Source organism: Argopecten irradians, chromosome 6, assembly GCF_041381155.1.
Source record: "Argopecten irradians isolate NY chromosome 6, Ai_NY, whole genome shotgun sequence".
NCBI lineage: Eukaryota > Metazoa > Mollusca > Bivalvia > Pectinida > Pectinidae > Argopecten > Argopecten irradians.
The window spans coordinates 33,739,159-33,767,105 of record NC_091139.1 but is presented as its reverse complement, the minus strand read 5'-3'; the positions used below and the strand labels follow the sequence as shown (position 1 = coordinate 33,767,105).

General features: G+C 35.8%; 1 protein-coding gene across 1 annotated transcript; it reads left to right on the top strand.

Annotated features, from left to right (window-relative positions):
• The first annotated feature begins 1 nt into the window (after nt 1).
• On the top strand, nt 2-27,916 carry LOC138325687 (WASH complex subunit 5-like). The gene is made up of 28 exons (XM_069271507.1): nt 2-627; nt 1,091-1,197; nt 1,595-1,679; nt 2,062-2,162; nt 2,638-2,760; nt 7,918-8,143; nt 8,382-8,495; nt 8,713-8,890; nt 9,402-9,526; nt 9,735-9,864; nt 10,374-10,486; nt 11,162-11,328; nt 16,192-16,267; nt 16,674-16,793; nt 18,189-18,320; nt 18,755-18,835; nt 19,115-19,216; nt 19,745-19,924; nt 20,274-20,398; nt 20,859-20,949; nt 22,132-22,312; nt 23,297-23,376; nt 23,738-23,841; nt 24,051-24,180; nt 24,331-24,427; nt 25,097-25,253; nt 25,627-25,714; nt 26,192-27,916. The coding sequence occupies exons 1-28, from the start codon at nt 403-405 to the stop codon at nt 26,252-26,254; spliced, it is 3,501 nt and encodes a 1,166-aa protein (XP_069127608.1). The 5' UTR covers nt 2-402; the 3' UTR covers nt 26,255-27,916.
• Nucleotides 27,917-27,947: the final 31 nt, after the last annotated feature.

Below are 27,947 nucleotides of genomic sequence, written 5' to 3'. Positions count from 1 at the left end.
TCGATAGGTGGCGCGCACGGTTTCCTGTTACAGATAAACTTGTGACTTCCTACACGATATGTAACGAACCGGCGACTATTAACTGATATATTAGGATTTACCAGCATGATGTAGTGATAGTGTCTGTGTAGATGCATATTCTGTTGAAATTTAATTGATAAGTTAATCTTTTCGTGGATATTCGGTGTCGGGAGTGAACGACGACCCCAGTGCCAGATCAAGGGGGTGGGTCGCAGCTCATGGCTGACAGATGTAAATACATTTGTATTAACCTGTTAACTGTTACAGTACTGCACATGTTTACTCAAATTAAATACACACAAAGAGTAGTTTCACACATATCTTATTCGATTCACAAAGCTATTCGTTTTAATACGTCTTATATAGTAAACAACAGAGAAAATGGCAGATTTCTTGGCTGAGAACAACCCATGTGGGCAGAATATTTTGAGGCTGGTGGCTCGAGGGAGTTCTATCATAGCAGAATTATTGAGACTCTCTGAGTTTATTCCCCCTGTGTTTCGACTCGACAACCAGGCAGACAAAGTGAGATATGGAGAACTCATCAGCGACTTTAGCTATTTCAGAAATCTGGAATATTTTGAAAACAAAATTGAATCAAAAGTTGTAAGTATCATTTGTTTACAGTATTGTAATGTGTGTAAAATATATATGAATAGCAATATTTGACACTGCTTTTAGTTTTTTGAAAGGTCAATGTATCATATCATAGACATGCAGTGTTAGAGGATCAGAAAAACAACCTGGCCAAACAGGTTCTAGCTATAGTATCAAATCATATAACTGACGTCTAGATATTAGCCAGATATTCTGCAAATTGAACTATCTGGCAACATTATTCCCTCTCTTTTCATTATTTATTTCAAAGACTTGACACACAATCATGGTTTTAGTATCGCCTAGTCATGTACATGTATTCACCTCACTTGAATTAAAAAGGGTTTGGTTACATGTAGCTATAATGTTGTAATAAAAAAGATATCACCTTCTGACTGACAAAACAAAACAAATTCTGTAAAGATTTGTGTTAGCAATGATATTCTTAACATATAGTGTTTCTATTTTATAGGAATTACAAGACTTGGACCAAGAGTTTAATGAAAATAACATTGAGATATTGACAAGGTTTTATCAAGCATTTGCAAGTGTCCATAAGTATGTTACAGATTTGACAAGGTTAGTAATTTTATTTAGAAGTATTTATGAATTGAATTAATCAGATCATGATACAAAAATGTAGCAAATTATGTTCTGGCATGTATTTCATAGGGTATTTTATTAAAGTAACTATCAAGAAGAAGGTATTAGTTATATTTCTCAGTTTATGGGTTTTTTTCTTCTTTTGTCAGAGAAATGGAAAAAAGATGCTTCCATAATAGCAATTTTACTTTAATTTTCATATTATCAAAAAATATGGTAGTATCATTAATATCAGAGAAGTCCTAAGAATCAAAGAATGATTTACTGATCATATCATAATTTAATATCAATTTGCATATGGACTGATTTCCATAAGACAGAGTTGATAAACATATCATTCTTTATTATAGTATTATATCCTTCTTTATTTCAGATTCCTAGAAGATCTTGAAGAGGGGGCCTACATCCAACAAACTTTGGAGAGCGTTCTATTAAATGATGATGGGAAACAGCTCATGGTATGTGTAATCCAATCCCCATTCTGACTCACCAAAATAAGCATAATGCAGCTTATTATCAGATCAAATATATCAGGCAGTAATATTCAACTCATCAATATCATAATTGTAGATATTATGTCTGGATAGTTTATTTTTCATGCTATTTCAAAGTTCAACTTTTGTGTTTTATTCGTAAACAAAACAAATAAAATGAAAAAGAAAATAATATTAGTTGATTGTAATTTTAATTTTGAAAAAAAAATAGCTGTCAAAAATAGTATATTACAAATTTGTAAAACTATAAAACTTTTCGGTCATTTTGAAAACTCAAAATTTTATTACAATTATTTAAGAACATGCTTTATGAAGAAATTATCATTAAGGATATTGTTTTTATCAGTGTGAAAGTCTGTTCCTATATGGGATAATGCTGCTGACTATTGATATGAAGATTGATGGAATTGTAAGGGAAAGGATACTGGTGTCATACTACAGATACAGGTAAATCTCAATTAGATACAGGTATTGTCAAATATGAATAAAGTTCTTAATTAATATTAGTAAATCTTAAACAGATACAGGTAATTCTCAATAAGGTACAGATATAATGGATGTAATATATTGAAACAGTTCTTGATACCGGGAAACCTCAATGTATATACAGGAAAATCTTACTAAATTAAGTTTTACACAGTGAAGACAGATACAGGCACATTTAAATCTTGATTAGCCTTATACCTTTAAAATTGATTCACATGTAGATAAATGTAAATCTCTACAGCTACAGGTAATCCCTTGTAAATCTTTATTTCAGATACAGGTGAATTTAGGTTCAGGTATAAAAATCTTTACATACATGTACAAGGAAACAATCTTTATATATATAATATTTTTATTTCAGTTTAAACATATATATATGTGAATACAGAAAAAAATACAATACATACATGTAATAACATTGATATGTATATTTCAGTGCCCAGAAGGCTGCAGCAGCAGACTCTAGTATAGATGATGTTTGTAAACTCCTAAGGAGTACAGGTTACAGTAATTCTCCTGGAGCAAAACGGCCGGCTAACTACCCAGAATCTTATTTTGGGTAAGTCTCTTTCGAATCAATATCTTATAAGATTTGTCTATAAACTACACAGGATCTTGTTTTAAGTAGATCTCTTAGTTTTATCTTTGATTGGTCTGTAATTGTGGAAAAACCCAGCACTCATGATTTCTTTCTTGGTACTCCGATTTTCCTCCATCTCAGAAACCTGGCACATCTTTGGAGATAAAATAAACCAAACTTTCCCTTACCTTAAAAAGCTGGCAAGACTTCTTTGAACTTTTAAATGAAATGAGCCAAACTTTCCTCTACCTTAAAAACCTAATACATCTTTGTAAATTGCATAAAATGAGCCAAACTTTCCTCTAATTCAAAAACCTAATACATCTTTGTACAATGCATAAAATGAGTCAAACTTTCCTTTAATTCAAAAACCTAATACATCTTTGTACATTGCATAAAATGAGCCAAACTTTCCTCTAATTCAAAAACCTAATACATCTTTGTACATTGCATAAAATGAGCCAAACATTCCTTTAATTCAAAAACCTAATTAATCTTTGTACATTGCATAAAATGAGCCAAACATTCCTCTAATCCAAAAACCTAATACATCTTTGTACAATGCATCAAATGAGCCAAACTTTCCTTTAATTCAAAAACCTAATTCATCTTTGTACATTGCATAAAATGAGCCAAACATTCCTCTAATCCAAAAACCTAATACATCTCTGTACATTGCATAAAATGAGCCAAACATTCCTCTAATTCAAAAACCTAATACATCTTTGTACATTGCATAAAATGAGTCAAACTTTCCTTTAATTCAAAAACCTAATACATCTTTGTACAATGCATAAAATGAGCCAAACATTCCTCTAATCCAAAAACCTAATACATCTTTGTACATTGCATAAAATGAGCCAAACTTTCCTTTAATTCAAAAACCTAATTCATCTTTGTACATTGCATAAAATGAGCCAAACATTCCTCTAATCCAAAAACCTAATACATCTTTGTACATTGCATAAAATGAGCCAAACATTCCTCTAATCCAAAAACCTAATACATCTTTGTACAATGCATAAAATGAGCCAAACATTCCTCTAATTCAAAAACCTAATACATATTTGTACATTGCATAAAATGAGCCAAACTTTCCTCTAATTCAAAAACCTAATACATCTTTGTACATTGCATAAAATGAGCCAAACATTCCTCTAATCCAAAAACCTAATACATCTTTGTACATTGCATAAAATGAGCCAAACTTTCCTTTAATTCAAAAACCTAATACATCTTTGTACATTGCATAAAATGAGCCAAACTTTCCTCTAATTCAAAAACCTAATACATCTTTGTACATTGCATAAAATGAGCCAAACATTCCTTTAATTCAAAAACCTAATTCATCTTTGTACATTGCATAAAATGAGCCAAACATTCCTCTAATCCAAAAACCTAATACATCTTTGTACAATGCATAAAATGAGCCAAACTTTCCTTTAATTCAAAAACCTAATTCATCTTTGTACATTGCATAAAATGAGCCAAACATTCCTCTAATCCAAAAACCTAATACATCTTTGTACAATGCATAAAATGAGCCAAACTTTCCTCTAATTCAAAAACCTAATACATCTTTGTACATTGCATAAAATGAGTCAAACTTTCCTTTAATTCAAAAACCTAATACATCTTTGTACAATGCATAAAATGAGCCAAACATTCCTCTAATCCAAAAACCTAATACATCTTTGTACATTGCATAAAATGAGCCAAACTTTCCTTTAATTCAAAAACCTAATTCATCTTTGTACATTGCATAAAATGAGCCAAACATTCCTCTAATACAAAAACCTAATACATCTTTGTACATTGCATAAAATGAGCCAAACATTCCTCTAATCCAAAAACCTAATACATCTTTGTACAATGCATAAAATGAGCCAAACATTCCTCTAATTCAAAAACCTAATACATATTTGTACATTGCATAAAATGAGCCAAACTTTCCTCTAATTCAAAAACCTAATACATCTTTGTACATTGCATAAAATGAGCCAAACATTCCTCTAATCCAAAAACCTAATACATCTTTGTACATTGCATAAATTGAGCCAAACTTTCCTTTAATTCAAAAACCTAATACATCTTTGTACATTGCATAAAATGAGCCAAACTTTCTTCTAATTCAAAAACCTAATACATCTTTGTACATTGCATAAAATGAGCCAAACCAAACAAGAGAATGTGGTTAATGAACAACATGACCATTCATGTTAAGATAACAACCAGTGGCGTAGCTACCATTGACGCAAAAATGCAAATGCGTGCACATCAATCAATTTTCAAAAAAAAAAAAAGTTATATCTACACGTAGCCGAGACTTACATTATACATTTTAATTTGTTATCCTAATCCCCTTTTATTTTTAGGTCACCTGAGACGAAGTCTCAAGTGACCTATTCTAATCGCCTTTTGTCCGTCGTCGTGTGGTGTGCGTCGTCCGTCGTCCGTCGTGTGTTCGTAAACAATTTACATTTTCGACTTCTTCTCAAAAACCCCTGAAGCAATTTCAATGAAATTTTGCACACACCTTTTAAGGCATAAGGCCAATCAAAATTGTGAATTTTATGACCCCTACCCCCCCAGGGGGCTGTGGGAGGGGCCAAAAGGGGTAAAATTGACTAAAATTTCAAAAATCTTCGCCTCCACTCACAGATGTGGTAGAATCAAATACTCTTCATAGATAGAAAGGTCTCAAGGCCCTCTACAAAAATTATGAATTATATGACCCTGGGGTCTCAGGTTTCCCCCTGAGGAGGGGGTTAAGTTTACTATAGTTTATATAGTGAAAACACATTTTGGAGCATTACTTGGTCATTTATAATAGAAAATTAGTCAAATGTTGTCAGAATTATCCTTATGAAATGGCCATTGAATTCTATTAACAAATTTTCCATGACTGACTCCCAGGGGCCTTGGGGGTGGGGCCAAAAGGGGTCAAATAGGCTAAAACTTCAAAAATCTTCTTTTAAAATTCTGGAACTGGTAGAATCAAATGGAAAGGTCTTAAGGTCCTTTACAAAAATTGTGAATTATATGACCCTGGGGTCTCATGTTTCCCCCTGGGGAGGGGGTCAAGTTAACTATAGTTTATATAGGAAAAACACATATATGAATGTTTTTTCCTTATTTTTCATAGAAAATTAGTCAAACAGGGTTAGAATGTTTAGCCTGAGATAGCAAAAGGGTCAAATAGGCTAAAACTTGACAAAAATCTTCTTCTGAATTTACAGATTTGATGGAACCTGATACTCTTCATAGATTGGAAGGTCTTAAGGCCATTTACAAAAATTGTGAATTTCATCGCCCTGGGATCTCAGATTTTCCCCTGGGTAGGGCGTCAAATTTACTATAGTTTATATAGGAAAAACACATTTATGAACATTATTTGCTTTGTTTTCATAGGAAATTAGTCAAACTGGGTTAGAATTATTAGCCTGAAATAGAATTTAACACCATATCCATATTTGTCCAGGCCTGGCCGACCCCCAGGGGCCAGAGGGGCGGGGCCAAAAGGGGTCAAATAGGCTAAAACTTCAAAAAACTTATTCTTAATTCACAGATTTGATGGAACCAAATAATCTTCATAGATTAAAAAGTGAAATTTATGAAATCACTGACATTGACTGACTTCTTGTTTGGTTTTGTTGTTTAACGTTGGCAAAGCAAATTGTAATTTTAAGCATAAGGTTTGGTAACATAATTCACTATCAAAATGAAAAACAAAAAATTAAAAATTCTAAAATTTAAGGTTCAACTTTAAAGTTTATTCTAATTCGTAAATACTTTTTACAGATTTGAACCAACTTTGCAATGCTTTTCTGTAGCAGCACACAGGTGACCGTCAAGGCCTCTTGGGCCTCTTGTTACTTTTAAGGTTTACTTTTTCCGGAAAATTTCGTTTCCAGGGCTTACAATTATACTCGCTAAAAGTTAGTGCAAGGTATTGTCAGAAAAATTGACGTTTTTAAGCCGAAAACTCGACAGGAACAAGACAGTAGGTAACTAACAAGGACTTATATCCCAATATACACAAGATCTTTCAGATCTTAAGAACCATACCAACAACGGCAACAGCAGAAAGAAGATTACTAGAGTGTTATGAAACGCCTTAAAACCTGCGAGCATGGGCTCTGGCTCTGTTACACGTGCACCAACCACGACATGCTCATAGACATGGCTTTGACATTTCCGATGGGCAAAAAAAACCACAAGGATGTTATTACAATGAACTTTGATATGTGACTAGTCTTCCTCTTATCACAATAAAATAAGTGCACAAATAAAAGAGTACATTTGTATTCTGTTTTCATTTAGTCCCCTTTGTGCATTTTAACTATGCGTTTTCATGTGTAGAAATGATTCAATGAGAGTATCAGCACTTACATACATAAAGAAATTGACTGTCTATTAAAACTCTGTTTTCTTACAAAACTATCAAAATTGCTCTAGGCCTACCATTTAATTGCAGTGTAGTAAGAAAGTCACCAAAGACACAACCATGTTTGGCAAAAATACAGTACATGTTAGCATAAAGATACGACGACATTTACAATTATAATTTCTAAATGTAGGTAACTTTCAACCTGCAATAAGAATTAATCCGTTTTCAATGTCATTTTTTCGAGAAATTACCACTTAAAGAATGCTTTAAAATCATAAAAAATACACCGTAAAATTAATCTCAGTCATTCTAAATCGTAATTTTTTTCCCTGACCCCCCAAATACCAAAATTTCTCGCGCTAATACAATTTGCGTGCACATTCATTTCCTGCTAGCGACGCCACTGACAACCATATTTGGAATCAAAGCTGTTGTGGATTACACTGAAAACATACCAAACAAAATCCAATTACCGTATTTAACCCAATAAGCACTCACGGCACTTACAAAATAAAAAACAAGGCCTCTTAATAAGGCTAACCTTTCTCAAAATTATCAGTAATCAAATTGCAAAAAAAAATCAAATACATGTAGCAACACCTACACATTTTCATAGTTTCAATCTCTAATTAAGTCGAGGTGCCTAAAAAAATTGAGAGGAACACTTACAGGGACGGTGTATTTATTGGGTCAAATAGGGTATGTAACCTAGGTTATATAGACTTTTCTTTTCTTACCACATACAGTCGTGTTCCGATACCTGAGGAGTTTATAAACATGGTGATTGGTCGACTGCGATCAGATGATGTCTATAACCAGATTTCAGCGTATCCCCTCCCAGAACATCGATCCACAGCTTTAGCTACCCAGGCCAGCATGCTGTATGTTATTCTGTACTTTGAGCCAGAAATTCTACACAACCAGCAGGCAAAGATGCGAGAAATCGTAGACAAACACTTTCCTGACAACTGGGTAAGTTTTAATACTTTACATGTATATGCTCAATAATTTAATTACTATTGTTTACATCAAGAGGACTTTTGTAATTTGTCTCATGATTTTAATATTTATAGTTACTTTGTATCAGTTTATAGCCAATTACAAATTTGAGTTAACAATAATCAACAGAATGTATAACACTCCATACTAGGGTTCTTGTATAAATCAAGTTATTGTATAATCTTTCATTTTGTATTGATAATGTATATAGGTATTAGGTGTATACATGGGTTTGACGGTTAATCTCCTTGATGCTTGGTCTCCCTACCGAGCGGCAGTCACTGCCCTAAACAACACACTGGATCAGGCAAATGTTCGTGAACAGGTCAGTTATTGTTGGTTTTGATTGTACTTTAGTCTGTTTGAGATAAAAGTGGGTACAAACTTCTATTTTATCACAATATGCATTCAAATTTGTCTTACCAGCCCCTTAAATCAATAGACATCTTCTTAAACTTTCAAGTTCAGATGTGTTGCAGGGGTGAATGAGTCTTGGGCTTTTTTTAGTGTAAATTTTAAACACCTTATTTTATTCATTGTAGGCAACAAAGTATGCTACAAAGCAGGTTAAGTTGAAGCAGCCTCTAGAAAAATATCTAAAAGAAGGTGTTCTCACAGAGGAGTTTGTCCTTGATACCATCCCGAAGATGATGAATGTGATGAGAGAGGCTAACGTCACTGTCCGCTGGCTCATGTTACATACTTCACCTCTGTCTCCTAGTAAGTTTGAAAATTTACCATAAAAAACTTGTATAAATTGTGTATATATTTTGCTCATCAAAATTTTGGATAAAAACAATATGCAGGGAGTCCTAAAATCAAGGTAATTGATGTTCCAAATGACCTATCTAGCTGCATTCTGTTTGTCATCAGTCTGTTAAAATTTCCAACTTCTTCTCCAAAAATCATGAAGCCATGTTTAATGTATCCATGTTAAATATATTATTTCAAACGTCTGTCTATAACTTAACAAACATTGATGAATTTTATGGTCCTTATAACCACCACAAAGCTGGTGTAACTTAAACTTAAACTTTAAAAATCTTCATGATCAACTTCAAGATACCAAGGTATGCATTATTGTTCAAATGTCAAAAATAAGTCATATTTGGTTGAAACTTCCTTTAGGACAACGTAGACATATACAATGTATTTGTGTTGTGTTGCATGTATGTGCTTTTAATCTATTTCATTAGCAGAAGTTTAAATCATGTTATTTGTTGTGATATAGGTGCTGATGCGAACAAGCGTTGTCGTTTGTTACGAGAGCAGGTGTTGGCCGATGCAAAATACAACCCGCTGGAGACATTTCAACTTCTCCTCAACATCGGCCAGTTTGAGTTCAAACTCAAAGAGGTAAACTATACATAATAAAATAATACATATTGTAGTAAAACATTTCCAATTGTGAGATCAAAGCAAAAGCATCTTAGAAAAAGGGATGCTTCAAAAGTTGACATCAAATTTGAGGTAGGTCTTGAAAAACAAAATGTTTGTCATTGTAGAGTTTGACTTTTTTTATGTGTTCAGGCAGACATTGTCACATGGTTATTTTGCTTTTTAGATGTTTAAGCAGATGTTGGCGGAGAAAGAGAAAAAGTGGGAGGAACACAAGAAGGAAGGCAGCGAGAGAATCCAGGAACTTAGTGAGGTGTTCTCGGGGAGCAAACCACTGACGAGAGTCGAAAAAAATGGTATGGGATGGTACAGTCTTTAGGGCTATTCCAGAATTATCCATATCGAAAGGGCAGGAGGCACTTGTAATAATATTGAATGGGTGGTAGGGGTAAACTGTCATTTTTCCAGTACATGTATTCCTTTTAACATTTCATTGATGATCGGGTCTTGCCCATAGCATGTGGATTATTTTGGAACAGCCCTTACCCAAAATCCAACAAGATAAATTCTTTTGATACATAAAAGTGTTTTTATATCCAATATTTCTTATGTTTTTCTAACGAGGACATAAAATATAAAATTTTAGAAATCCTCATCAGCCCAGTTTTACTATCATTGTGAAACATCATATATCTTACCTTTGAGAACTAATGAATAATAGCTTTTATCCGAATGATAAATGCCATTAAATACTGTGTTGATTGATAAATAATCAAACAATAGCCAGAACTTAATCTAAAATGATAAGAAACAGATACAATATCTGTGTATCAAACAGTTATACTGTGAATGTTTTATTTGACAGACAACTTACAGAACTGGTTTGGAGAAATGGCTAAACAGATCACTTCTCTCAGTTTTGATGATTCCACATCAGCAGGGAGAAAGATAGTACAGTTAATACAAGCCCTGGAAGAGGTAAGAAATTTATCTATAAGTACTGACAGATTTACTGAAAATTTAGCTAGAAATGATGTCTTGTACAAATAATAGAGGCCCTAATTATAGGGTACAGGTTATAATGTGTTGGCCAGCTGCAGATTTAAAAATCCAGATGAATTTGAATTAATAAGCTTTGTGAAAAGATGGAAGGATTGGTATGAGAGCAAAAAGATATTTTTTAATTCATGATGTGTGATATTCAGAAACTGTATGTGCTTGTAAAAACTGGCACGTTCAACATGCCCCTTCTCCAGTACTACTCTCTAGTAGTTACCAGGCAAATTGTGTTGTATAATACAGATGTTCACAGATAAAAAAAATAGTCACGCATGTCTGTTACGACCACCCAGAGTCACAAAGAAAAAATTCTTTGAAAAGCTAACGGGTCTTTATACACAGTTCAAGTTGTGTTGAAATGTGTCAATATTAATCAATTAATCAATGGGGTAAATTGTCAAAAGCCAGTTAAAGCTTATGGTGTAGTTACATTAAAGTTAGTTCATGAACTTAGATGGATACATTGCTTTTCCAGTTGTCGTATGGGATATGGTCTTATTAAGCAGGTGGTCTTTATACAGAGGTGGTCACTTTTTAACGACAGGTTTTACGGTATCATTTACATAAACAGTGCTTACTGTTTGTGTTTTCCAGGTGCAAGAGTTCCATCAGCTAGAAAGTAACCTACAGGTACGCCAGTTTCTGGCCGATACCAGGAAATACCTACACCAGATGATTCGTACCATCAACATTAAAGAGGAAGTACTCATCACCATGGAGATTGTAGCCGACCTTTCCTACGCCTGGGAAATCATTGATGGGTTAGTCAGATGTCCATGAAAAGGGATTTTTTTTTTTAGCCCACCATCATCAGATGGTGGGCTATTCAAATCGCCTTTCGTCCGTCCTTCCGTCAGTCCGTCCGTCCGTCCTTCCATCCGTCCGTCCGTCCGTCCGTTAACAATTCTTGTTACCGCTATTTCTCTAAAAGTACTGAAGGGATCTTTCTCAAATTTCATATGTAGGTTCCCCTAGGACCCTAGTTGTGCATATTGTATTTTGGGACTGATCGGTCAACAAGATGGCCGCCAGGCAGCCATCTTGGATTTTGATAGTTAAAGTTTGTTACCGCTATTTCTCAGAAAGTACTGAAGGGATCTTTCTCAAATTTCATATGTAGGTTCCCCTAGGACCCTAGTTGTGCTATTGCATTTTGGGACTGATCAGTCAACAAGATGGCCGACCAGCCGCCATCTTGGATTTTGATAGTTAAAGTTTGTTACGGCTAATTCTCAGAAAGTACTGAAGGGATCTTTCTCAAATTTCATATGTAGGTTCCCCTAGGACCCTAGTAGTGCATATTGCATTTTGGGACTGATCGGTCAACAAGATGGCCGCCAGGTAGCCATCTTGGATTTTGATAGTTAAAGTTTGTTACCGCTAATTCTCAGAAAGCACTGAAGGGATCTTTCTCAAATTTCATATGTAGGTTCCCCTAGGACCCCAGTTGTGCATATTGCATTTTGGGACTGATCGGTCAACAAGATGGCCGACCGGTGGCCATCTTGGATTTTGATAGTTAAAGTTTGTTACCGCTATTTCTCAGAAAGTATTGAAGGGATTGTTCTCAAATTTCATATGTAGGTTCCTCTAGGACCCTAGTTCTGCATATTACATTTTGGGACTGATCGGTCAACAAGATGGCCGACCAGCAGCCATCTTGGATTTTGATAGTTAAAGTTTGTTACGGCTATTTCTCAGAAAGTATTGAAGGGATTGTTCTCAAATTTCATATGTAGGTTCCCCTAGGACCCTAGTAGTGCATATTGCATTTTGGGATTGATCAGTCAACAAGATGGCCGCCAGGTAGCCATCTTGGATTTTGATAGTTAAAGTTTGTTACCGCTATTTCTCAGAAAGCACTGAAGGGATCTTTCTCAAATTTCATATGTAGGTTTCCCTAGGACCCCAGTTGTGCATATTGCATTTTGGGACTGATCAGTCAACAAGATGGCCGCCAGGCAGCCATCTTGGATTTTGATAGTTAAAGTTTGTTACCGCTATTTCTCATAAAGTATTGAAGGGATCTTTCTCAAATTTCATATGTAGGTTCCCGTAGGACCCTAGTTGTGCATATTGCATTTTGGGACTGATCGGTCAACAAGATGGCCGACCAGCCGCCATCTTGGATTTTGATAGTTAAAGTTTGTTACCGCTAATTCTCAGAAAGTACTGAAGGGATCTTTCTCAAATTTCATATGTAGGTTCCCCTAGGACCCCAGTTGTGCATATTGCATTTTAGGACTGATCGGTCAACAAGATGGCCGACCAGCAGCCATCTGGGATTTTGATAGTTAAAGTTTGTTACGGCTATTTCTCAGAAAGTATTGAAGGGATTGTTCTCAAATTTCATATGTAGGTTCCCCTAGGACCCTAGTAGTGCATATTGCATTTTGGGACTGATCAGTCAACAAGATGGCCGCCAGGTAGCCATCTTGGATTTTGATACCGCTAATTCTCAGAAAGCACTGAAGGGATCTTTCTCAAATTTCATATGTAGGTTTCCCTAGGACCCCAGTTGTGCATATTGCATTTTGGGACTGATCAGTCAACAAGATGGCCGCCAGGTAGCCATCTTGGATTTTGATAGTTAAAGTTTGTTACCCTATTTCTCAGAAAGCACTGAAGGGATCTTTCTCAAATTTCATATGTAGGTTCCCCTAGGACCCCAGTTGTGCATATTGCATTTTGGGACTGATCGGTCAACAAGATGGCCGACCGGTGGCCATCTTGGATTTTGATAGTTAAAGTTTGTTACCGCTATTTCTCAGAAAGTATTGAAGGGATTGTTCTCAAATTTCATATGTAGGTTCCTCTAGGACCCTAGTTCTGCATATTGCATTTTGGGACTGATCGGTCAACAAGATGGCCGACCAGCAGCCATCTTGGATTTTGATAGTTAAAGTTTGTTACGGCTATTTCTCAGAAAGTATTGAAGGGATTGTTCTCAAATTTCATATGTAGGTTCCCCTAGGACCCCAGTAGTGCATATTGCATTTTGGGACTGATCAGTCAACAAGATGGCCGCCAGGTAGCCATCTTGGATTTTGATAGTTAAAGTTTGTTACCGCTATTTCTCAGAAAGCACTGAAGGGATCTTTCTCAAATTTCATATGTAGGTTCCCCTAGGACCCCAGTTGTGCATATTGCATTTTGGGACTGATCGGTCAACAAGATGGCCGACCGGTGGCCATCTTGGATTTTGATAGTTAAAGTTTGTTACCGCTATTTCTCAGAAAGTATTGAAGGGATTGTTCTCAAATTTCATATGTAGGTTCCTCTAGGACCCTAGTTCTGCATATTACATTTTGGGACTGATCGGTCAACAAGATGGCCGACCAGCAGCCATCTTGGATTTTGATAGTTAAAGTTTGTTACGGCTATTTCTCAGAAAGTATTGAAGGGATTGTTCTCAAATTTCATATGTAGGTTCCCCTAGGACCCTAGTAGTGCATATTGCATTTTGGGATTGATCAGTCAACAAGATGGCCGCCAGGTAGCCATCTTGGATTTTGATAGTTAAAGTTTGTTACCGCTATTTCTCAGAAAGCACTGAAGGGATCTTTCTCAAATTTCATATGTAGGTTTCCCTAGGACCCCAGTTGTGCATGCATATTGCATTTTGGGACTGATTAGTCAACAAGATGGCCGCCAGGTAGCCATCTTGGATTTTGATAGTTAAAGTTTGTTACCGCTATTTCTCATAAAGTATTGAAGGGATCTTTCTCAAATTTCATATCTAGGTTCCCGTAGGACCCTAGTTGTGCATATTGCATTTTGGGACTGATCGGTCAACAAGATGGCCGACCAGCCGCCATCTTGGATTTTGATAGTTAAAGTTTGTTACCGCTAATTCTCAGAAAGTACTGAAGGGATCTTTCTCAAATTTCATATGTAGGTTCCCCTAGGACCCCAGTTGTGCATATTGCATTTTGGGACTGATCGGTCAACAAGATGGCCGACCAGCAGCCATCTGGGATTTTGATAGTTAAAGTTTGTTACGGCTATTTCTCAGAAAGTATTGAAGGGATTGTTCTCAAATTTCATATGTAGGTTCCCCTAGGACCCTAGTAGTGCATATTGCATTTTGGGACTGATCAGTCAACAAGATGGCCGCCAGGTAGCCATCTTGGATTTTGATACCGCTAATTCTCAGAAAGCACTGAAGGGATCTTTCTCAAATTTCATATGTAGGTTTCCCTAGGACCCCAGTTGTGCATATTGCATTTTGGGACTGATCAGTCAACAAGATGGCCGCCAGGTAGCCATCTTGGATTTTGATAGTTAAAGTTTGTTACCGCTATTTCTCAGAAAGCACTGAAGGGATCTTTCTCAAATTTCATATGTAGGTTCCCCTAGGACCCCAGTTGTGCATATTGCATTTTGGGACTGATCGGTCAACAAGATGGCCGCCAGGTAGCCATCTTGGATTTTGATAGTTAAAGTTTGTTACCGCTAATTCTCAGAAAGTACTGAAGGGATCTTTCTCAAATTTCATATGTAGGTTCCCCTAGGACCCCAGTTGTGCATATTGCATTTTGGGACTGATCGGTCAACAAGATGGCCGACCGGTGGCCATCTTGGATTTTGATAGTTAAAGTTTGTTACCGCTATTTCTCAGAAAGTATTGAAGGGATTGTTCTCAAATTTCATATGTAGGTTCCTCTAGGACCCTAGTTCTGCATATTACATTTTGGGACTGATCGGTCAACAAGATGGCCGACCAGCAGCCATCTTGGATTTTGATAGTTAAAGTTTGTTACGGCTATTTCTCAGAAAGTATTGAAGGGATTGTTCTCAAATTTCATATGTAGGTTCCCCTAGGACCCTAGTAGTGCATATTGCATTTTGGGACTGATCAGTCAACAAGATGGCCGCCAGGTAGCCATCTTGGATTTTGATAGTTAAAGTTTTTTACCGCTATTTCTCAGAAAGCACTGAAGGGATCTTTCTCAAATTTCATATGTAGGTTTCCCTAGGACCCTAGTTGTGCATATTGCATTTTGGGACTGATCAGTCAACAAGATGGCCGCCAGGTAGCCATCTTGGATTTTGATAGTTAAAGTTTGTTACCGCTATTTCTCATAAAGTATTGAAGGGATCTTTCTCAAATTTCATATGTAGGTTCCCCTAGGACCCCAGTTGTGCATATTGCATTTTGGGACTGATCGGTCAACAAAATGGCCGACCGGTAGCCATCTTGGATTTTGATAGTTAAAGTTTGTTACCGCTATTTCTCAGAAAGTATTGAAGGGATTGTTCTCAAATATCATATGTAGGTTCCTCTAGGACCCTAGTTCTGCCTATTGCATTTTGCGACCACCATCTTGGATTTTGATAGTTTTAAAGTTTGAAAAGCAGAAAAAAGAAGTGTAAGTTTGAAAAGCAGAGAAAAGATCCCTCTTTCATTTGTCAGACATAGATCAATTTTTGGTGGGCGCCAAGATCCCTCTGGGATCTCTTGTTTTTTAAATGAATTAAAAAAGTAGTCTAGTTTAATAGTTTAAGGTTGACAAGAGCAAATTAAAATGTTCAAATTTAACCTTAATCTAGGAAGAAATTGGGTAAAATTCAGTTTCCTTGATTGTACTGTGAAGACATCTTAATATTTTGCCTTGTTACAGGTATACTGAATACATGCAGCAGGGCATTAAGAGAGATCCATCTCTCGTCATCAAACTTAGAGCTACTTTCCTTAAGGTAAGGCCATGTAACAATTCATGGATCAGTCAATGCTTTAAACTATGACAGAAAAATATCAGAATATTTATCACAATTATTTTATATTCACATGATGATGAAATAAATGTTTGTTTCATAAATATCAAATTTTACTATGGCAATATACTATAAAACAGTTTTGGCCTTGGTATTTGACGTTTACTTTTAAATAAATAAATAAAAGGTCAATATGATTTCAATGGCACAAACTATTGCTGTAGATGGTGTTGGCCCTTGATTTGTTCATAAACTATTTTTGTAGATGGTGTTGGCTCTTGATTTGTTCATAAACTATTTTTGTAGATGGTGTCGGCTTTTGATTTGTTCATAAACTATTTTTGTAGATGGCGTCAGCCCTTGATTTGTTCATAAACTATTTTTGTAGATGGCGTCGGCCCTTGATTTGCCATTGATGAGGATAAACCAGGCTATGAGTAAGGACTTGGTGAGCGTGTCACAGTACTACTCTGGGGAACTGGTGGCCTATGTCAGGAAAGTCCTTCAGGTAGGTGAGCGTGTCGCAGTACTACTCGGGGATCTAGTGGCCTATGTCAGGAAAGTTCTTCAGGTAGGTGAGCGTGTCACAGTACTACTCCAGGGAACTAGTGGCCTATGTCAGGAAAGTTCTTCAGGTAGGTGATCGTGTCACAGTACTACTCCGGGGAACTAGTGGCCTATGTCAGGAAAGTTCTTCAGGTAGGTGATCGTGTCACAGTACTACTCCAGGGAACTGGTGGCCTATGTAAGGAAAGTTCTTCAGGTAGGTGAGCGTGTCACAGTACTACTCCAGGAACTAGTGGCCTATGTCAGGAAAGTTCTTCAGGTAGGTGATCGTGTCACAGTACTACTCCGGGGAACTGGTGGCCTATGTCAGGAAAGTTTTTCAGGTAGGTGATCGTGTCACAGTACTACTCCGGGGAACTAGTGGCCTATGTCAGGAAAGTTCTTCAGGTAGGTGAGCGTGTCACAGTACTACTCCGGGGAACTAGTGGCCTATGTCAGGAAAGTTCTTCAGGTAGGTGAGCGTGTCACAGTACTACTCCGGGGAACTAGTGGCCTATGTCAGGAAAGTTCTTCAGGTAGGTGAGCGTGTCACAGTACTACTCGGGGAACTGGTGGCCTATGTCAGGAAAGTTCTTCAGGTAGGTGAGCGTGTCACAGTACTACTCCGGGGAACTAGTGGCCTGTGTCAGGAAAGTTCTTCAGGTAGGTGAGCGTGTCACAGTACTACTCCGGGGAACTAGTGGCCTATGTCAGGAAAGTTCTTCAGGTAGGTGAGCGTGTCACAGTACTACTCCGGGGAACTAGTGGCCTATGTCAGGAAAGTTCTTCAGGTAGAGAAGCTGATCACTATACAGGAGACTTCAGAACAAAGCAAAAGATTTCCAATACTGTAAAACTGTTTCAAAAATGTCTATTTACTGAAATACTCTCTGCAATAAGTGTCATATGTAAAGTATCGAATGAGACTGCGAGTCTGTAACTGCAATACTCTCTGCAACAGGTGTCATATGTAAAATATCGAATGAGACTGCGAGTCTGTACCTTGGTTGTCGAAGGTTACCAAGTTTGTTCACAAATTCATGACCTTCATTCAAGGTCATTGAATACTTATATGCTTTTAATTGACAACCAATTACCCAACAGCCTAGAGCTTTTGAGACCTGATATATTGCTCAAATCTACAGCTACTTTCAAGGTCAGGGGAACAAAGCTCAGGATCATTATTCAGGTCAGAGAAGTCAAGGATGATGCTAAAGTTTCAAAGACTACCTCATAATTCACCTCATAATTCACCTAATAATTCACCTAATAATTCCAGAGTATTACACTTTGGACTGCTTATTTGGTCTCTAAAATCAAAATGAAGTTGAAGGATAAAGGATTGTTTGTTTTTCAGATCATTCCCCAAACGATGTTTGGACTACTGTTCCGTATCATCAGTATGCAGACCAACCAGATCAAAGAGGTTCCAACACGCCTGGAGAAAGACAAGATGAAAGAGTTTGCTCAGTTAGAGGAAAGATATGAGGTACACAAATACTTTAAACAGATTGTGTCTTAGATATATTTCTTTATGTTTAAAAGGAATTGGAAATAAATGAAGGGGAGGATGATAAGTAAATCATTGATCAGGCAAGCAACTCTAACTTATTCATCTCTAATTCTAAAATCAAATATAACATTTTTTTGTTGTTGACATGATTGAATCTGTACCAAAGGCAAAAGACATTTGAGTAACCCTTGTACTTATACCAATAGATAACAAACACACTGGCAATATAAGCACTTTTCTTGTATTACTACTAGATTAAAACTTAGTAAGTCCAATTTCAATATTTTTCAATATATGCATATTTTATGCATGGTGATTCAGTAGAATATCAAATAAGATCTGCTTGAAGTGAATAATTATTGTTTGAAATTTGCTGGAATTCTTCATCCTTTTGAACGTTTCTTGTGTAGGTTGCCAAACTGACACACTCAATTTCTGTGTTCACCGAGGGAATACTGATGATGAAGACTACCCTTGTCGGTATAATTAAGGTAGGTCATATCTAATGCCTTGAGTTCTTATTAAAACTCAGTCAACAGATGCAACATACCATGATACTATCACTTTGCTAAAGATTGTGGTTGATCATGATACTTTTCAAATATCTTTAATTGTGCGAATGAACCCAATTGGACTGGAAAGGGTTTTGTAATATTTCATAATATGCTAACGATGGAGTACAAGAAGATGAAAGCATTATACGCAGTAATAATACAGTAATCAGTCTGGTTAGTTTTAAAATTTCCAAATTTATTTTTATATTTTGTTAGATTGATCCCAAACAACTTTTGGAGGATGGAATCAGGAAAGAATTGGTTCAACAAGTGGCCTTAGCTCTTCATAAAGGACTCATGTTCAACCCTAAAGCAAAGGTAAATGAAATTATTCTGTTCGCAATTTAGAAAAATACAACTTGATTCTCGTTATTATCAAACAACATTAAGCAGTATATATGACATAAAACATATTCTGATGATAAACTTCCAGTTCTGTGTCTATAGAATATCTTTCTTTTGTAATTTCATTTGGTTTGTTTTCAATGCAGTAAATCTTTAAAAAACAAAGCTCAGATTACCCATGAATAAATAGTTCATTGAAAGTTTATTCATACAAATTACTGTATTTGACCTGATAGGCATCCAGGGGATTAAAAATTGAAGAAAAAAAAAAGAAAAAAAGTGCTTAATAAGACAAAATTATTACGAACCTATACAGTTTTGGTCTTTATTAATGCCTGAGACAGGTGTAGGCAATGGAATTTGAGGCCTCAAAATGGGGAGGGGTGCTTGTAGGGACATGGGCGCTTATTGGGTCGAATACGGTAATCTAAATTTTATTAACTCTGGATTAAATTTGTGAAGAATATCTGAAATGTTCATCACACTGTAATGATTTTGTAGTCGAGTGAACTTCTACCCCGCCTGCACGCCTTAGGGGAACGTATGGATGGCTTCAGACGCTCGTTCGAATATATACAAGATTACGTCAACATTTATGGACTGAAGATCTGGCAGGAGGAAGTGTCACGTATCATTAACTACAATGTAGAGCAAGAGTGCAACAGCTTTCTGAGGACAAAGGTCAGTTGAAGTCACAGAGGTCAAGGGTGATAAGTACAGACAAATATTGATAAGTGTTAAAAAATTGTAAAAATAACCATTTGCAGCCAAAATGGTTAAAAATGATATTTTAAAAAGCAAACTGATTATTTTAGCTGAAATATCCTACTAATATTGAAATATTTACAACCCAGGAAAGACAAACTGCAAAATTAATAGGAAAGCTCTATCAGTCTCACAGCTTTATATATACATTGGTCTGGTAGAGGATATTTTTCCATGAAAGTCAAATTGTCTCTTGTTGAAACATGTCCCTGATACACATAATGCATGTGAGTGTGCTCAATGTTCTTGATTTTTTTCCATGAAGGTTCTAGACTGGCAGAGTGTTTACCAGTCCACGGCAATTCCAATACCACGTTTCCAGCCTGTCGACGAGAGCGTAAACTTTATAGGCAGACTGGCAAGGGAGATAATCAGAATCACAGATCCGAGGTAAATACTAGGTCTTTATTCCTGAACTCTAAGTTAATGGAGAAATAGAGGACCCAGAATCCCTAGATTACATCACTTAGTATCCTTACTATATACAAGCAAAGAGGGAAAATCCTGGGGGCAGCAGTGGCTGACTGGTTAAGATGTCCCAAGTTATCACTACAAGTCCTCCCTGTCTGGGTTGAGAGTTTGAATCCTATGTGGGCAGTTGCTGGTCGGTGGTTTTTCTCTGGTTACGCCAGCTTTCCTCCACCATCAAACCTGGCACATCCATAAATGATCCAGGCTGTTAATAGGACGTTAAACTAACAAAACCAAGCCAAAGAAAAATAATCCATATTTTATGGTAATCGATTGTCTCAATTGTAAAAAAAAATCAAAAAAATCACAGATTTAGATGAAGATATTCCCAGTAAATAGTTTGGGTATGATTTACACGTGCATAATTTTCCCTTCACAGAGTGACCTGCTACATTGACCAGATGAAGTCCTGGTATGACCTGAAGACTAAAACTGAGATTGTCAATAGAAACCTATTCCAGCAGCTACAAGTAAGTCTCCTAAAATGTTCACAAAATGTTGATGCTTTGAGAGTGTATTAATACAATGATTCACATAACATATGGTTTCATATTTTCTTTTGATGATTCATTGCAATAAAACTTGTTGGCAATAATCCTTATACACTGTACAGTGTAGATATCTGTAGTCTATATCAGAACAAAATATCTCCACCTTTTTCAGAGTTATGGTCATTTATTGCAAAACAATTATATGGTTATTACTCCTAAAGTACTGGAGGGATATCAATGGAACTTGGTGGCAATAATCCATATACAGTGTGTAAATCATATTAGAATGAGTTACCACCTGTATAATTGTTTAATTTCCTGGCTGTAAAATTTCGCAGTTTACAGTTTACGGGGGTTTATTTTCAAGAATTATATTTGTAGCCTTTGAAATCATCATTTAGTTGACATGCTATAAAAATTATGTGAAACTGTGATTTTGATAAATTTTAATAGGTATTAAACTTCACGGATTCCGACAGATCCGTGAATTAAGCGAAAGCAAAAAAACGCGCAAATATGAGCAACTATAGAGTTCCTGACTATGTCCAGTCTGCTCTATTGCATACGTCCTTGGTGATATTCTTAAAGGGACAATTCAGTGAGGCTAATTCATTACATAACCACGAAGCAAAATGTGACATAAATGTATTGTTCTACATTCCTTATGAAACATATGGCATGAAATAGTGACAAATTCCACAACATTGTTAAGTATTTTGATAAATACTATAGAAATTCCAAATCGTTGATCAATACAATTACGCAGGTACAACATGTACGCTGTACCCATATCCGAGTCAAAGGAACGCACGTTAAACAAATGTAATACATAACCACTGAGGAGTTGATGAAATTATTTTTAGACAAGAACATTCATCTAACAATGTTAATACAACTGTAAGAGTGATTTGAGTAGTTATAGACAAAAAACTCTTTACTACACAGGCAAGGGTCAGGGATCGGCATACAAGACTATGTGTATTTCACAGAAATTTCACTACAGTGGACTTTTCTGGCATACCACAGTAAAACCAACTAATCTAATCTCCATAAGAACTGGTTTGTAGCCGGAATATGTGCAAGTTTTAATGTACACTTAGATTAAATTGTCCCTTTAAAAAGTATGCAATTTTTTATAAGTCAATCTGTCTTCCTTTACAGAGGGCTGTTGGGAGTTTTGGACTGGCTGGCTTGGACCGATTACTTTGTTTTATGATCGTCAAGGAATTACAGATTTACCAACAGTTGTTTAAACGTAACCTGATGAATCCCAAGGACCGTTCTCTGTACGAGACGTTCGGGTCGTATGTCAAGGCCCTTAACCCAGTCTCCAATGTTGTTGGTAGGTTCACATTCTAATTGTTAACCCCTTAAATTTCAAAATGAACTGTTCCAGTCTTTAAATTAGAAAAGTTCAAATATGTCCACAGGGGTGAAGGAGTTAATTTATGTGGACAAAACTCTTGTGTTAGTAAGTATAAGGATAACTCTTTGTCTGTCCTGCATACAATTCATGATTTATGAAACTTATGAAACATTTTAACAGAAGTTTAGGCAAAATAGATACTTGAGCTTTTAACAGAACGGTAATATCAAGACAACTTTATATGGTCTACAATATGACTTGGGGGATTTCAAGGCAAAACATATTAGGTATACAGTCGAACTTGGTTGATACGAACTCGGATAATACGACAACCCGGCTTAATACGAAGTACTTAGCTGGTCCTGGCCAAATTCCCTTAGAACGACACTTAAAAAGCCACTTTCAACTACGTAAACATGGAGATAACTGTTAAATATTTAAAACAATTTGTTGTGATTTTATTAAATAACTATTTGGGATATATTTATGTTTTATAGTTATAACTTTGCGGCCCAGTGGAACCCACCTATATTGAAATCGATTACCGGTATATTCAATATCGAAATACTGCCTCATCCATGTTCACACAATATTCCATCGTCTATTTCCTTGGTTTATATTGAAATCTGAACAATTTTGAAAATATTCCGCATTCTCCACGGACTTCAATATAAGCGGTTTCCACTGTACATATAGGATTTTGACATTTTCCTTTCTTACGATACGGAACTAGTACATGTGTGTATACTTAAAGTGAAGAGATTGACAGTTGACTTGAGAACTCGCTTAATTCGAACACTCGGATAACTCGAAGTTTTTTCGTGGTCCCTTCGACTTCGTATTAATCGAGTTTGACTGTATATATTTCTAGATAATGTATAAAACAAAAGAATGGAATGATTTGATGGTAATTATTGTGCCTGGAAGTACATGTCAACTTCAGATGTCTTTTGTTTTAAGGTCAACCACAGAGGACATATTCCCAGATGATCTCTAAGACGTCTCGTCTCTGGCAGCCATTTTTGGATATAATACTCAGGGTATGTCTATAATATTATTTATCCAATCACTCAAACATCATTGACCTGTTCTCCCATCAGTAATTGCCCCACGGAAATATCCATCATATTGAGTCAGTTTCCAGCTTCTAGCAGTCTTTGCCTTGCTATCTGGGATTTTTTGTTATCAAGTATCAATGCATTATGGGTATCTCAGGGTAATGAGCTCTAAACACATATGGGACAGTTACACAACCTGTCACCTGACTTATATTTGTGTGCATATATATATATATATATATGCTAGACATATATATATATATATATGCTAGATGGTCAATGAAATATCATTTCAAGCACAGTTTGTAAGAAGAGTTATAAGATATGCACATTTCGTGTTCAGGTCGGCCAGATGCAGTTATTGCGGAAGCAAGTCCAACATGAACTGAGTACATCTTGCAAGTTTGACTCAAAGTTCCTGGCGACCGGTCTCCAAACAATGAACACGTAAGTCATTTTCTTAACATTCTGGTTCAAAGAGTGGATAGACTTTCTTACAAATCTTTTTAAATAGTAAATATATGTAATCTAACAGCAAGAAATTGTTTAAGAATATCTTGAGAATTCACAGAAGAAAAATGTGATGTAGAAATTTGTTTTGACATGTGTGCTTAATAGATTGAATGCAGTATATATCCAGTTGCTTTCTATTTTAGTGCCCTGCTGGCAGATATAGAGAGGCATTACCAGGATCCAACACTACCTTACCCAAAGGAAGAAAACCCACTCATGTTTGAGCTGGCGGCCTATCTGGAGTCAGCTGGTCTTCACAACCCTCTCATGAAGGTAGGACTGCATCTGAACTTCCTGTCTAGTCATCAGAGCATCGTGAGGGTTTTCTGTCTAACATAATGATTGTGCCTTTGACTGAAACTGTATGGCGCATCTGTAGTCAAATGTAATGTTATAAATTTCTTTTATCTTTTGTTTTTTCAGATTTACATCACTACGGAAAGACTGCCATGCTTCTCTATATTCAACTTCCTGTTGGTAGTTTCCCACCTCCCAAAGCTGGCCTATAGCAAGTCTCTCAGTAAGTATTGTTAAACCTTTTCGAAATAGACCATAAAATAGTGTGCCATCTTTCAAAACTGACTCGCAGAAAGCTTCATATTAAGTAATTTTGAATGTTATAGGATATAAAATTAAAAATTGAATGAAAATATTCAAGTGTGATAGAAAATGATTCACCCCTTTAGTAATTGTGTACTGCAGATAATTTAAAATCTGTTGCACATATCAATAAACAGGTTATGGAAAACAGCTGAGCTAGACAAATCCTTCATAGATAACTTCATTGATCAATATACTGTTAACAACATTGGTTTTGAACAAATATGGGTTTATGTAGCAAATTATGTAGATAAAAAGACCTTATATTTTTCCTATCACATTCACTTCACACCAAGTGTTGAAAACTTCTCCATTGTCACATGGTTTCAGCTATAACTTCACTCTGTAAAAGTATACTGGTTGTGATATTCCATCTTTGCATTACAGAGTAACCTCCCTTGCGGGTAGGTATCCATTGTTACGTCATTATTTTGTGAGCGCAATTCACGTCGTTTCATCCGAAAAGTTTGACGTTACGCTTGCAAACACAAGACGTCACAATCAATACCTACCCGCAAGGGCAGATAACTCTGTAATATGCAAATACAGATTAGATGTCAACTAGTGACCTTTGTCCTCCATTGTACAGGTGGAATGGTCAGTAAGAAGCTGACTGACCCACTGGACGGGCCTCCGTTTGTGACAGGATGTGTGACACTTCTAAAACAGTTCCATTCGGAGAGTACAAGCCACTTCCTGGCATACCTTGGCCAATATGTCCGCTCCATTGTTGAGGTTCTACCAGGGTAAGTCTAATATTCAAATCACAGGAACTTCCTATAACACAGAATAAAAAAATGGCCTAATCCTCAGACACTTTGGCTTATGTATAATATAGGGTCAGGCCATTTTTTTTTATTCTTGGTCATAGGAATGTGCCAATTCCCAATGGTTTAGATAGAGACTAAAATTATTTACACAGTCTTTGTATTGAAAATATTGAAATCCAAGATGCATAATCACTGTTATGGCCTGTATATGCATGTCTGTCCATCCACGATTGGTTTCCTGAGATTTCCTCCCAAACCGACTCATGTGTATGCGTATCATAGGGAAGCCAGGGGTAGATTTTAAGCAGTTTCAGATAGGAAATTTACGAAATTTTGTTTTGTTTTATAGTACAAAGTCCCAGGATGCACCACAAGATGTGTTGAATACATTAATCTTCCTCGAAGACTTCCTCTTTTACAGTGGCCTGCCTAGAAAGGTATGTCTCCCTATATCATTTCTGTTTGTGATACATGATCACGATACAATTACCATATAACAAAGCAACAACAGTTAATCTTTCTATTTGCAAACCTATATTGCTTTGAAAATCAAAACATGCCAATGGTCAATGTAGTTTTAGCCTCTATTCAATATACCATATTCAACCGAATAAGTGCCCAGGGTATTTAAAAATTGAAAAAAAAGAAAAGGTGCTAATAAGAGTAAATTATTGCAAATCTAGACAGTTTTGTGTAGTTTTGGTCTTTTTTTTATGCGTGGACAATTGGAATTGAGGCTTCAAAAAGGGGGAAGGGCACTTATAGGGACATGGGCGCTAATTGTGTCGAATATGTTATTGTATAATCAGATCAAACACTAAACTGATCCAAATGTAAATTCTAGTGTAAGATTTGATTTATACAGTACATGCATGTCAAATTTAAATTGATTTTTCTTTCCGTCTCAATTGCAGTCTCTTGACGCACATGTGCCAACTTACATATTTGATGAGTTTAGGAGCCAATTTTCCCAGTGAAGAGATCAGGACTTACTATTTATTTAAATGTGCAATATATGGAGAGGATTGATTGTTTCATGCGTCTCTGTTAAAGTCTGTGTTGTATTACAGAAACAATACTAACAAAAGAACAAACGATACATTCCATGCTGATTTTGTTGTTAATATTTTCCTTATAAAATCCATCTAACACAGTCATGAGCCATCAAACATGCAAAACCTATATGTATGGTATATGAATCATTTTTGTAATAATATACATGTATACAGTAAAACATGGTTATAACAAACCTCTGGGGACCACCAACATCACTTCCTTTGTGATAAACATATTGCAGATATCTTATAGGGAATGAAATTGGCTGTATTGTGATCATGGCTTTGTTGTAAGTGTGTTCGTTATAAATGTGTTTTACTGTATTTGTCTTCAGAATTACTTCCCCTAGTATCACTCTATCAGATGGTATAGCGACAGTTCATGTGACATGGAGGGTGGCCAACAAAGTCTAACTACTTTGTCAATTTGAAAGTAAATCAATATACATGTACATGAAATATTTTTTTATTTTCATATTTATTCCTTATTTACAATGAATCCTTATCCTCTAAGGCAACATAATGGTAACTAGCTGTGAGCTGTGATCGGGCTTAATAAAAGGGAATCAGTCATTTAATATTATAGCCTGGGGAAACAAATCTATTTAAAAGTGATGTTACTTATATAATATAAAGGTTTTATCATTGATACAGTTAATTGAATGTAAGAATTTCATGTATTTTTATAAAGGTTGTTTATACTGAATATAACTATTGTAAATACATTATTATATATATACATGTAGTATGTGAGTGAATAAAATCCCTTAATTGCATCATCAACAGGGAATTGAATGTACAGATTGTGCCAAGTTTCAAATTCAATGCAATACTGTTGCATTGTATGTGTCAAAATAATACCATACACATTTTAACACTTGTCTAAAAGGTATAAATATATGTGTACATGACTTGTATATGGATCATTGTATTGCTTTAGTCGAAATAGGCTAAATGCCACAGGGACCTGTATCAAATAACCAACAGCATTGTTAACTAGCAACGTTATTATACAAGTACCTTAATCATTATTTTGGTAATTGCTACAAGTCCCTGTGATAAAGTTACATATTGCTGTGATTAATGTTATACATCCGAAGATGATGGACAAATGTTTTCTGATAGATGGCTTGGTATTATCATATGGTTGAACATTTGAATAAGTATGAAAGATAACTCTTTGGCCTGTCAGAAATTGGGTAGTAAAAGAAGAATGTCTGTGATGAGAATCCAACAAGGCTTATTTGAACATCTGTCATAGGCTTTTTTAAGTGGAATTTAATACTGAACAAGATTTAATTACTGTAAAAATACTTACCGTATTTCCACAAAATCAATTTGAGAATGAAATAGATTTGAACAGCCCAGCAAAATAATGTCTTAACACATTTGCTGTGATTGATGTATTACAGATATCCAATTTTAGCAAGTTGGTAATTGAAACTAAATTTGGATTCGAGTGTGTGATAACTTGGTACTCTAAGAACACTCAACAGGTGAGTGATACAGGCCCACAGAGCCTTTTGTTACTGTTATGTATGTGTTTTTGACTAAAGGAACAAAATAAAATCTAAGACACCATGATTCCTTGTTTTTGTTCTTTTTCCCTCATATG